General features: G+C 36.1%; 1 protein-coding gene across 1 annotated transcript; it reads left to right on the forward strand.

Annotated features, from left to right (window-relative positions):
• The first annotated feature begins 591 nt into the window (after nucleotides 1-591).
• Nucleotides 592-7,775, forward strand: LOC132177499 (potassium transporter 6). The gene is made up of 8 exons (XM_059589851.1): nucleotides 592-1,148; nucleotides 1,260-1,749; nucleotides 1,843-1,896; nucleotides 4,009-4,269; nucleotides 4,367-4,419; nucleotides 5,752-5,875; nucleotides 5,972-6,226; nucleotides 6,479-7,775. Exons 1-8 carry the CDS (start codon nucleotides 1,110-1,112, stop codon nucleotides 7,558-7,560), a joined length of 2,358 nt encoding a protein of 785 aa, XP_059445834.1. The 5' UTR covers nucleotides 592-1,109; the 3' UTR covers nucleotides 7,561-7,775.
• The last annotated feature ends 6,079 nt before the right edge of the window (nucleotides 7,776-13,854 follow it).

Below are 13,854 nucleotides of genomic sequence, written 5' to 3' on the forward strand. Positions count from 1 at the left end.
ATCACGGGATGCGAAAGAAAAAAAAAAATAGATAAATAAATGTAGTTATTTAGTAAAAAAAAAAAAAAACTAATATTAAGAAATTTATACCCTTCAATTTGTGTGGTTAGAAATGATGGAGTAATTACTCTAAGCCACTTATTTTTTAATGGCTTAGCTAATTCTGTGTGTATGTAATTAGTAATTCATAGGAATAACCTATTCTCAATAATAGTGTGTTACCAAATAAAAGAATAGTTATACCTAGAATTAACTAGTCAATTTTAAGGATATATTCCGCAAACTAAATCGGACCAAAGTGCTAGTTCTGATTAATCGCACATGGGTAACATGGACAGTTAATTACAGCTACACATTGAGTCAAACTCGTTCGAACGTTGAAAATTCCCGACCAGACCGAACCAAATGAAAACAAAACAAAACATGAACGTAAAAAGAAAAACAAAATTTTCCATTTTATAAATTTATAATGCAAAATTTTAAGCAGAAAAAAGCACTTTGATGACACTTTATAAGTCCATAATCCTATTTTTCCTGCTAAATTTCGGATCACTTCGCCACTTCACCCGTCTCTCTCGCCCCCCAAACCAACTGCAAAACACTCTGCTCTCTCTCTCTCTCTCTCTCAATCTTTGTCTTTTCAGTTTTCACTTTTTTTCTCGAACTCTCACGCAAAATATTCATTAACTCACATCGGCCGTGTGGCTTTTCGTGTTTGTTCTTTTTATGTCGCCATCGTCATGGTTGTTCACCTGCTATCCACATTTGGTACTTCAATTAAACGAAGTATAATTTTTTTCCGAATATTTTAATTTATTAGTAAACAATTTGGTGTATATCTCACTTGCTTCGTAGAGCACGAGACTAGGGGGGAGAGAGTTTTCACGACTGGGTCGTCCCCTTGAACTCCTTCCATATGCAGTAAAAACATCGCTTTCTTCAATCTCTGCAACCCATCGCTCATCAGGAAAGTCGCCTCCTTTGTTAAACAATCGGATATTTGTTCCTCCTTAATTAATTTAAATTTTCGTTTTCGGCAAATGGGTCTTCCTTGAATCTCTTAAATTCGCACTAAAAATGCCTTCCCTGAATTTCTGAGACCACTCATCATGGATCTGGAACCTGGGATTTATCAAAACCACGCTAAGGTGAGCTGGGAGTGTCTACGAACGTGCATTAATTTCTCTCTCTCTCTCTCTCTCTCTCGTCAATCTCACTTCAGTTTTTGTAATGATCAAATTATTGTTTTTTGGTTGCAGAGAGAGTCATGGAAAACAGTGCTGACTCTGGCTTATCAAAGTCTTGGCGTTGTCTATGGAGATTTGAGCACTTCACCATTATACGTATACAGAAACACGTTCGCTGAAGATATTGAACACTCGGAAACCAATGAAGAAATTTTTGGCGTATTCTCCTTTGTTTTCTGGACCCTTACTTTGGTTCCTTTGCTGAAATACGTGTTTATTGTGCTCAAAGCTAACGATAATGGCGAGGGAGGCACATTTGCGCTATACTCGTTGCTATGTCGACACGCTCGAGTGAGTTCACTGCCCAATTGCCAGATGGCAGACGAGGAGCTGTCAGAGTACAAGAATGGCAGAATTAGTTTGGACCCAAAGACCGGTTTTGGGTCGAGGCTGAAGTCTGCGTTGGAGAGGCACAGGGTTTTGCAGAGAGTTCTGCTTATTCTGGCTTTGATTGGTACTTGCATGGTGATTGGCGATGGTGTGCTCACACCGGCTATTTCTGGTAAATCATATGAGCTCTTGTTCTTCTGGGCTTTGAATTAAATTTGGAAATTTTGAGTGTTTGTAAGTAACTGGATTGTTTTGATTGGTACAGTTTTCTCTGCGGTTTCTGGTCTCGAGCTTTCGATGTCAAAAGAACATCACAAATGTAAGATTCTTGGCTTTGTCTCAGGTTTTTTTTGACTAAGAGTTGTTTGTTAAGTCCTGTTATGATGGTTGAATAGCTTTTGGATGGTTTTCTCCTTTAATCATTTTGAGGGAAAATTATTTCTTACTTGAATCTCTTTTCATTCAAACTGGTGGATTTCAACAGAGTCAATTTTCAGTTCCTGTTGTTTCGTTCAACTCCTCCAAAATCTACTAAAACTTTCAGGTTTTAAGGCTGACCTGTTGCGCAGATTTTTCTGAATTTCCATAATGCAACATTACTGTTCTTATAATAGATGCTATTGTTTCCATAACAATCATTATCTTTTCCTTTCTTTTCTATTTCCTGGGAATTGCTCTTACTTATACTCCTCATTGTCACACTGTGTTGTGACTCCGCAGCGTAATTGTTGATTTAGGTTGCGAAACTATGTCCAGATAATGCTAAACTGACTGGCATGGATAGAGCAGTCTAGTTCTTTCTCTTTCTCTCTCAATTTCCTGTTCTCTTGAAATTTCTTCCCTTTTGAAGGGAGGGGGTGTAACCAAAGCAAAACCCAATTAATTGTGGATGGTTTTATATCTCATATGTATGAAATCATATCTCAATCATTACAGTATAACTCGTAATCTTGCGTATCTCCCTTGGGAGTTGGGGTTTATAAAGAACGCATAAATTTATGAATAAAAAGTTGAAAACTGGTTAGGTAGCACATGGTGAGACCTTTAATATCTCAAGCAGTAGGTCATTGCGGTGATTCAAATGGTTTGGCTTATTTTAAAGCAATTTAGGCAAGTGGCAATAGTGGATAAATTAAATACCTATTTCACTATTTTGAGTAAATCCCCAAAAAAATACTCTTTTTAAGTGGACAATGAGAGTGTGTGTCTGTGTGACAATAATTTTGAAACAAAAGAAGTTATCTTCATACCTCCTCAGGCTGCTTGCTTTAGAGATCTTTCTCATTTCTATGCTCATCCTATTTATGTCACTAAAACCTGCAATATAAGATCTTTGATTGACTACAATTACTATGGTATAGTCACTGTTAACAATAGGGAAGAGGAAGTTCCCAAGAGATTTCATTCTTCAGAAATTAGTCCCATGCATGCCTAAACCTGTTAAAATAATATTTTCAGTTTTGTCTCCTTGACAGCCTCTTTTAGCTGTCATATAGCGTCTGGTTGGGTTTATACTTGTGGCAGGTAGATCACGTCCACCATGAGCTTGGTTTGGTGTAAGGCGGAGTTTTAGTGGCTACATAATCTAGGAGTAGGGCCAGTAGAATCCCAATACACAAAGAAGGGTTGATATGAAGCCTAGTGAACTTTGTGGTGACACACCTTAGTATCAATTTTTTTGTCAATACCCTATTGAGTGCTGATATGCCAACTTATTTGAAATTTGGTCGTCTCTGGGCTTATAGTTGAGATTTGGTAATCGCTCGGCTTGTTTAAACACCACAACCACGGTTTGAGGTAGGGGAAAACCGGTCTTTTGGAGAGATTCTGAATTTTGGTCTGAATATTGCTGCAACTACTATGTGTATTACTTCTTGTTAAAGTGAAATAAGATGATGTATATATTTGAAACAAGCAAAACGATAATAGAAAAGATTCTTTCCTTTTTTTCTTTTTTTTTTAAAGATATCAGTGCAAATCACCATTGAAATGTCAAAACACTTATGATGCAAATACCGTCCATGGTTCGTAATGGATCAATTTCAAGGTTCAAAATGATAAGGAGGGTAGTTCTTGTTGTCATACCACTTCTACTAGCATGGCCACCACTACTACTTGAATGTCAAGAACTGCAGTTCTACTTTATTTTTTTTATTTTTTTTAAAACCACATATGGTTCTCCTTTGGTGCTGAATGGACCAACATTTCTTCTTTGTCAATTCAAAATCTCTGGATTTGAAAAATCAGAAGCTTGCTCACAGGATAGAAAATGAGAGTTTTTGCTTCATTGTTGGTTTCTAACTTGCCTGTTTTTTTATGTAACGGGTTGCATTACCAGTTAAATTTTGCAGCTCTTACTTGGTCTCCCTTTACTCTGAAAGACATGCCACTGTATCCTTCTTTCCTCCTGAAAGTTTGATAATTTTTGCAGATATAGAAGTTCCAGTTGCATGCCTCATACTGATATGCTTGTTTGCCCTTCAACATTATGGCACCCACAGGGTTGGCTTCTTGTTTGCTCCTATAGTATTGACATGGCTATTGTGCATTAGTGCCATTGGTATATACAATATATTTCGGTGGAATCCGCATGTATATCAAGCGCTTTCTCCATATTACATGTATCAATTTTTGAGGAAAACTCAAAGAGGAGGTTGGATGTCCTTGGGTGGAATTCTGTTGTGCATAACAGGTAAGCATGAACTTCTGGTGGTTAACCTTGATTCTAGTGCGCCATTACAAGCAAAATAATTTGTTTCTTTCCCTCATACCCATTTTCACTTTTCCAGGTTCAGAAGCCATGTTTGCTGATCTTGGACATTTTTCACAATTGTCAATCAAGGTATATCATTTAACAACTCAATTTTATAAATTCTACCAAGGTTTCTTTACCAAATTAACTTAGCATGGCTTATTATTTGAATGACTGGACCTTGTACAGTAGCATAACCCCTTTTTTAGCTTATGCTCATTATCTGATTGAGACAGTTCAAATTTCATGGCTCATCTCCTTGTAGCGTTTTCATCATAATTGTGCTGGAAAGGAGGTGCTTTATAACTTAAGGACATATTGGTTAGCCATGTTAGTATCTGGCTGGTGTATATTTGGTATATGGAACAATTTTCTGATGCTAAAATCCTTTAGTTCAATGCAGCTCTCCACCATTCAATACCTATGATGAAGCTAATCTTGATTCACTCTTGTTCTGTCACGTATCTTGCACTGTGTTATAACCTAAGAATATATTGAATATGTTTTATAGCTTTGGATGTCAATGTGGAACCTGTCTACCGGAGAATTTTGTTTTACCAATTTTTACTAGTGGTTGAAAAAATCTGATTTTGAACCACATAGGTCATTTTGGTGGCTTTGGGTTCATTGTTTACACTATTAGGATTTAAACCCAATTCATACCTGCCATTAGCACCCTAAAGTATTTATCAGACTGTGAGTATGTAAGAAACCTATAGGTGATGATGTATACGTGTTATGTGGAAGATTTCATGAAAATTTCCTTGCTGAAAACAACTTGTCAAAGTTGAAGTTAATTGTTTCTAATTATTGTAAAAAATGAGCTACTGGTCTGATAGGGATCTGATAGTTGGCGGTTTTCAATGCATCTGGATCCCATCTATACATCTCCTGACACAAGAATTTTAAGCTAATGAAACAATTTGAATTAGAAAAAAGGAACCAGAATTTTCCTCCTTTTTTTTTTCCCCCCACCTTGTAAACGCTCATGTTTATGTTACTCAAATGCTGTCTGATTCAACCATAACATTCTTGACATACCCATTTTTTTTTTCCCTTTATAAGTTTCTTTTGCTTTGTGGTGGCTTCAACCATTCAAGGAAAATGCTGTTAGTTCTTTTTTCCCAAGAGAGAGTTCATGTTACAATTCAAGTACAAATAGGTATCTTTTAATATGCTAAGATTATGACTTGTTTAGAATATATCTAATGGTTCTCAAGTGTCATATCCTAATTAATGTTAATAGCTGAATACACTGCCCCTGTGGTCTTGTGCGTTTGGTGGTAACTTTTGAGGCTTTGGAGAAAAGATAGAGAGCATGAGCTTCAATTGTGACAAATGAATAAACTTTCCTTTTCTATATTCTGGCTAATGCCATTTCGTGAACACCTGCATTTCTAATGGATATTTACATTTCTGTAGATTGCTTTCACGTCTGTGGTTTATCCAGCTTTGGTTCTTGCATATATGGGGCAAGCAGCCTATCTATCTAAGCATCATTTTAGTGAGAAGGATTACCATTTTGGATTTTATGTGTCTGTACCCGGTAGGTACCTTCTCACTTGTTCTCCATGAAGGTATATAATTTGGATTACAGGCAGGTTCTCAGCTAATAAGAAATACCCCATGCTTATTCTTCCAGGGAAGTTAAGAATTCCTGTTCTAGTAATAGCCATACTTGCTGCAGTGGTGGGAAGCCAGGCCATCATCACTGGAACTTTCTCGATCATTAAACAATGCTCTGCTCTGAATTGCTTCCCAAAAGTGAAAATAGTTCACACATCATCCAAAGTCCATGGTCAGATTTATATACCTGAGGTCAACTGGATCTTGATGCTGTTATGCATGGCTGTTACTATTGGTTTCAGAGACACAAAGCGCATGGGTAATGCATCAGGTATGACAATAATTGTAAGTTGAACTCAGCATATATCCTTTTCTAGAAAAGGTTTTCCCAGAGGATTGGCTTATATGGAAATGAATTTCACTATCCCAGCATTTAGAATAAAAAATTCTGAGATTTTTCATTAATATTTTTCAAGATTGTCAAAAGAGCAATTGTGCTTTGTTTGGAATAATGTTTGGTATTCCGCCTTGTCTTTTGCTTCTTTCAGCTGACACCCTTACCCTGATGCTTTCCACGGAACAGGTTTGGCAGTTATCACCGTCATGTTAGTCACCACCTGCCTAATGTCTCTTGTTATCGTCCTGTGCTGGCATCAGAGTGTCTTTCTTGCAATTTGCTTCATATTCTTTTTTGGAACAATCGAAGCTCTCTACTTCTCGGCTGCGCTCATCAAGTTCCTCGAAGGAGCCTGGGTCCCTGTTGCCCTTTCATTAATCTTCATGATCGTCATGCATGTTTGGCACTATGGCACACTCAAGAAGTACGAGTTTGATGTGCAAAACAAGGTCTCTGTCGACTGGCTACTCAGCCTGGGTCCCAGCCTAGGCATCGTACGAGTCCAAGGCATTGGCCTCATACATACTGAGCTTGTCTCTGGAATCCCGGCAATCTTTTCGCACTTTGTCACCAACCTTCCTGCCTTCCACCAGGTCCTAGTGTTTCTCTGCATCAAATATGTCCAAGTCCCACATGTTAAACCTAAGGAACGGTTTCTAATTGGGCACATTGGCCCCAGGGAGTACAGGCTCTACAGGTGCATCGTACGATATGGATATCGTGACGTTCACAAGGATGATGTTGAGTTTGAGAAGGATCTTGTATGTAGTATAGCAGAATTCATACGCTTCGGGAGCATTGGAGCCGATCGAACAATTGAAGATTTAAGCGGAGCAATTGAAGATTTACGGAAGGATGACGACAAAATGACTGTGGTTGGGACCTGTTCTACCCATGCAAATGGAATTCAAATTGACGAGGACGATATTAGCAATGCAGAGTCAGTAGGCACATCAGAACTTAGAGAGATAAAGTCGCCACCCATGATCCGATCAAGAAAAAGGGTAAGGTTTCTCGTGCCTGAGAGCCCGAAGATAGACACAATTGCAAGGGAGGAATTGCAGGAGCTGATGGAAGCTAGGGAATCTGGGATAGCTTACATACTGGGGCACTCACACATGAAAGCAAAGCAAGGCTCTAGCATGCTGAAGAAGCTTGTAATCAACTATGGCTATGAATTCCTTCGGCGGAATAGCCGGACAACCACTTACGCATTCACTCTACCCCATGCGTCTACTTTGGAGGTGGGGATGGTCTACCATGTTTGATCATACTTCCTTAGAATCATATTTTGTCATGTACATGTTGTAATCATATGCAACAGTGAAAGACCACCACCTTTGTATGGTGAATGAAAAGACCTTACACATTACACACAGTTCAGTCATTTTGCACGGCACAGGTCTTGGCCACCCCAAACCTTATTTTTCGTTCTTTTTCGGCTTTGTGAAATATGGAACCGCCTTGAAGTCCTTCCTGTTGACCCACATTCCATCGTCTTATAGCAAGAAATACATGAAGGTGCTTTTCAAATGGAGCGATAGTTTTCATTTTGCTAATAACATTTCCAAAAGGCAAAGAAATGAAAATGCTAACTTTTTGTACGGCCTATCAACTATGATGGCCTTAGCGAAACGGCATTATGGGCTTCCTCTCATAAGTCAAAAAGCTCTCTTTTGAGCCAATGATAGTATAAAGCCTTGAAGGCCCAGAGCCAGAGGCCCACAGAAGAAATTAGTGGGCCTGTTGATATCTTAAGGTAGGGCGAAGTTGTGGTATAGCAACGTGTACCATAAATCCATAATATGTTTCTTTTCTCCTCAAGCCAAGAAAAGAATCCACATAATCATCAAAAAAACATTCTCAACTTTGCGGGTGTCATAGATTTCATTTGAAAATAATGCACATGATTGCTTCAACCAGAAACATTTGACTAATGAAAAACATTTTTCTAAACTCAAGTTTTGCAGCGAAGTTTCTGATCTCCCTTCCTTTCTATCTTTCTTTCTTAATTTTTTTAATAATTGGACCTGGCTCTCTTCATTTATCAAATTCTTGAAAGAGAGAGAGAAGAAGAAAAAACCAAAAAACAAAATGGTGAAAAGTTGAGAATTAACACATCATAATTACTTGTGATTAACGAGAGTTAACTTAAGCTTAATTAACACCTTAATACAATAAATTAAAAATATTACTTTAATTAATCTAAAAGTTTAAGTTAATGGGTTTAAATCCAATAATATCACATCAATCATTTATTTCTCTCACTATCATCTGATATATGATTTAACCAATTATACCATATTCATAAATCTTTCAACAATAAGAAAAGCAAATGATTAAAAGTCATTTAAAAAGCTATTCAATCCAATCAAACCAATGTCTAAATTCAAATTGAGTTAGTATTGCAAGTTCTTTTCTTCCACCAAACTCCAAAAAAACATAAAGAAATATGCCGGGTATGTTTATTAATGTGTTTTGTGAGTGTTTTTTTCTTCTTCTTATATTTAAAAACAAGAAAAGTGCTTAAATATAACATAAAAGGTAAAAACTGTTTTTTGATATTTTGATTGTTTTCTTTTAACGCACTTCTACAGAATAAACCCCGAATACCCCTAATCGCTAACAAACCACAAGTATCACCTAAATTGGAACTCGAACACAAGACTTTAAGGTATAACACCATAAAATTTGAATTGTTTCCTTTCAACCCACTTCTACATAATAAATCCCAAATACTCCTAATCTAGCACAAACCACAAGTATCACCTAAATCGGAACTCGTACACATGACTTTAACATATAACACCAGGTTTCCATTTGCTAATTTTTTTTTTGTTTTGTGAAGAAGAAAAAAACAAAGTACAGAGAAGAAACTTGAAAAGGCAAAGCATCGAGCCTGATAAAATTAAAGTAGTTGCATTCAGTGCATTGTAGTTTTGTGGAAGAATACAGTGTTTCTTGTAATGCCTTTTTTGCTTAGTGCCGCCCACAGCACCCAAAAAAATGAATTATCTCTCTTTATTGCTCTCTCTCTCTCTCTCTCCCCTTTCCTTTCATCTACAGGCAGCTCAAGGGGCAGTGAGATCTGCATTTGGTCGCCAATGTATTACTTCTTTTCTCCACTTCCCAAATCAAAAGTATTATATAATTAGTTTCCTAATCAAGTGGACAAAGGGATCCAACCATCCCCATGTCAAATTAGCCGACCACGGCAATCCGCACTTTACATATATTTTGCATTTAAAATAAAGTCAATGGAACAAATATGGTCGCCGAAACCACCATCAATGGAGTTTCGGGCACTCCAAAGCGGCTACACGGGTGGTTAAATTACTTAAAGCTCATTGAGGTGGTTCTGCCACTTTCATTTTATACTTGTAATTCACATCAATATTATTTAATAATAGTTCGAAGCATATAAATTTAAACTTAAGGAGCGATTTAATAAACATGGTAACTGAAGATTCATGGCCAAAGGGATATCCAAGAATCCATCTTCGTTATTTTGATTGATCCATTCCATGGACGAAGGCAACAGTTTTGTGTATGAGAAGCAATGACATTAATTAATCATGTATTATTGAACCTGTGTTATTCTCATTTTGGTTGCATTCACCAACATTTAATAATATATAAAATAATTAAATGTTGGTGAAGGCAATTAAAATGAGAATTCTCACGTATGCTTGATTAGTATTAGTTACCTTAGATTTTTATTGATGTCCTGGTAGGGTTGGGTCAGGCTATGGTTCAGTTGAACTTGAGGAAGCGCTTGTGGCTCCTACCGTCTAAGCATTTCCTATGCAACTCCCAGCAAGTAGGTGTTACTATGGTTACACTCAGGTGGGATAGCCACAATTTGTTTTCTCGGTCTATCCTTTCTGCTCAAAAAATAATAATAATATAAAATAAATATGACACGTCATAAATGGGCTAATGGAGAGAAATTTGAGTTGGTGGATACAATAACAAGAAGAATTTGGGTTTACAGGGAATACAATAGTCTTTTGAATCAATGGAAGGGTTTTCAACAAAGTATGAGGAATCATAATATCATATCGAACAAAATCGAGCTATGGTGACTCCAAAATGGAAATGACCTCCTTGTAGAGAGATAGAGGTGAATTGGGGCAAGAAAGTAGACAAATCAAAAGAGAAAATGGGAGTGGGTGCAATCATTAGATAATATAAGGGAAATGTGTTGACATTTATTCGTTACTCAGAACCTTATATATTTAGCCCAACAGTAGCCGAAGCTTTTGGCTTTTGCAACTTGGCAAGTAGTGGAGCTCAGTAGAAATTTGGTTCTTCAACATGACATAATTGAGCGAGATGCACTAGAAGTAGAACATGCATCGTGGAACGAAGGACGTTGTTGGAGCTGATACAGGCAATTAATTGATGATGCAAAGACACTGCTAAATAATTTTCAATCATAGTGTGTGGGGCATGTCAAAGGGGGAAGCATACTTTGTAGCTCATTGCTTAGCGAATGCAGCCATTTTTGTAGCAAGTTTAGATGAAAGATTATGATGTATTTATCTATGATATTGTACTTGCTGAGCAATTTGTTTCACTGTTATTTTTAATAAAAGTCTGAAAGCTTCACCTTACAAAAATGTAATTATTAGGCATGGTAATATCATTTGTATGTGAGGTGTGATTGAAATGTATGCACATGGTACAACCACATAGGATTGAGGTTTCTGCAATTCATAGGACCCAGGTTGCTCATTCAGAATAAATGGTATAGATTTGACCATGCAAACCTTTAAGGAGAAAACAAGGAGCAAAGTAAGTAAAGGGATGACTAGACTACCCTATGAGGTGGTCACTGGTCAGCTACGTTAATGACTTACGAAAAGCGTTACTCACATTTATAATGTTACTCTAAATAACTAGTTAATTTACAATTTAAATTACATGTAATTACTCAGTATAATCTAACAATGAATCACGGTTGAACTTAACACCTATAAATATTTTTATAGTCCATTCATTCAATATTGACAATCCACTCATCAGATGTGGAACGATTTTTTTAGAGTGACCCAACCACTTCATTAAGGAGCGATCAACCATTGTATTACCATTTGATGGACTAAGATCATCTCCAGTTCATTTGATGTGAGTAATATTTGTGTCTTTTCATTTTTTTAGGGTATAAAAATACTCTTCCAAAATAATTAACTAAATATTTTTTCAGTTCATTTAAACTTGGAATGATTCTAAGAGTGGTCAACAATCCTATATCATGTGTAATTAAAATGAACCAATCACTCATAAGAGGGCTTTTAACTTCTCACGTTTTGAGTGTGGTTGACACCCAGTCGGATAGTCGACCACCCATTAATTTTTATTGCTTAGATGGTTAGATTTAGATTATTTAGTTTGACAGAATGGTTTGAATTTTGAAATTTGAAGAATCTCAATCCAGTCGTTTAAGGCACTGAAAAGAATATTCCTATTTAGCAATGCCCATTCTCCATTTTGGCACAAGAGGTTGGCTTGGACACGTTATCAATGAGTCAATGACACATAGATCCCCACCTCCTCATTCTTCATTCGGATGGATCACAAACTTTCAACTCTATTCATTATTAAGGAATAAATGCTAAATACTACAATTTTATTTTATTAAATTATTGTAGTAATATTTATTAATCTTTTGATTTTCATTGGTGTGCAGTATTTACTATTTAGCATTTTGCTAGTTTTTTTTGTTTTTGTTTGTTTTTAAGTCCATTTAACTCCTTCAAACTACCACCACAATAATAATATACCTCTCAAACTATCAATTACGACAATTTACCTATAAAACTATTAAAATAATAACAATGTATTCCTCAATGCTCGCAAAATAATGAAAGTACCCCTATATAATTTTCAATAAGACAAAAATATACTTAAAATTTGAAAATAAATAAATAAATTTTAGTATTTTGTTTTATTTTAGTAAGGGTAATTTCATCATTTTATTAAAATTAGTGGTACATTGTTATTGTTTTGGTAGTTTGGGGGGTAAATTATCAAAATTAATACTTTGAGAGGTAAATTGTCATTTGGATAGTAGTTTGAGAGGATTAAGTGGACTTTACTTTTTCTTTTCTTTTTTAATAATGCTAGAAAGATGATTAGAGTTTTTTTTTTTTTTTAATATCCTCATAAATGTTATAAAATTTTTAAAATTACCAATAAATTAAAATTTAATAATTTTAAAAATTAAGTCACATTGAAAAGATACAATAAAGACTCTAATTGTTCTTTTAGCATTATTCATGTTTTTTATATTTTTTATTAAATTTGTGGAGCGTTGTGATTGGTAGAGAAGCGTGCCCCATTGACTAACCAAACAAATATCACACCGTGAAAGATACGTTTGGAACATTCTATTAGGTATGTGGGTCCCACTCATTGCTTTTGGATAAGAACGAACCCCAATTCACCAATTGCTCTATTCACAACCCCGGCGAACGCGGCAAAAAGATAAACCTGGGACCCACTGGCCGGTCTTTCTCCTGTGAATTGATAGAGTTTATCCAACATATTTTCTCTCTCACGTGATAACCACGTGCTGCGAGCTACGGCTCACCGTCATTAGCTGTCGGGGCTCTCTGACGTGGACGCGAATGGGCCCACGCATCAGGACGTCGTGTGGTGAAACGAGAAAGTGGTACACGTGTTAAACGCACTCCGTACTGGGGAGGTCGTTGGGACGAGGAAAATGGTGGGAGGAAGAGAAAGTGAAATCCTTGTCCCCGTTGATTTTATCCACTTTTTGGGAGTGTCGATAGAAAACAAGGCCCTCTGTTCCATCGAATCACTCCCATGCCATTACTGGTAGTGATTTTTCCTGACCCTGCAATTTGATTAAATTTAGAGGACTATTAATAATGAAATAATCAGGGTTACATTTAAACTTCAACTGATAAATTATGGTTGATTTTGCAATTTTTTGGGTGTTAAAAAAAGGCTAAAGGGAAAACTATTCCGCTTTAGACTTCTATTGAACGGTAAGATTCAAAAGTTATCAATTTATTCCATAAGCCTAAAAACCTTTTAATTGGTCTAAATTAGAAATTGTGCTTTTTCCTAACCTATTTGGTTATACCTTCTTTGACCATCATACATAACCGCCTTTTTTGGCCGTCCATTCTCTTGGTTTTTGTACCAAGAAATTATACACTCGCATCATTTATTTGTTGTATTGTCTTTTAATTTTTATTTACTTGTCCTGTTACGATAGTTTAGAGGCTTTTTGTTTGGGTTACTCGACCCTTTGTTGTAATTTGTTGTTCCGTTTAATGCATTTGCAATAAATAAATAAATTACAAATCCCTCCATGTGATATAAAAAATAATTCAGAGGTCTCGGAGTAAGCTAAAATAACAATGTAATTCCTATAATCAAATTTGATCAAAATACTTGATTGGTTCTATTAGTGTACCACATTAACACCAATAAAATGATAATATTTGACACTCTTGATAAAAAAATATTTTTAAATATATAATTAAAAAAAATTTTAAAAAATAATTGTATTCGTCCCCTCCTCCAAT

The sequence above is a fragment of the Corylus avellana genome, chromosome ca4, assembly GCF_901000735.1.
Source record: "Corylus avellana chromosome ca4, CavTom2PMs-1.0".
In the NCBI taxonomy this organism is placed as follows: Eukaryota; Viridiplantae; Streptophyta; class Magnoliopsida; order Fagales; family Betulaceae; genus Corylus; species Corylus avellana.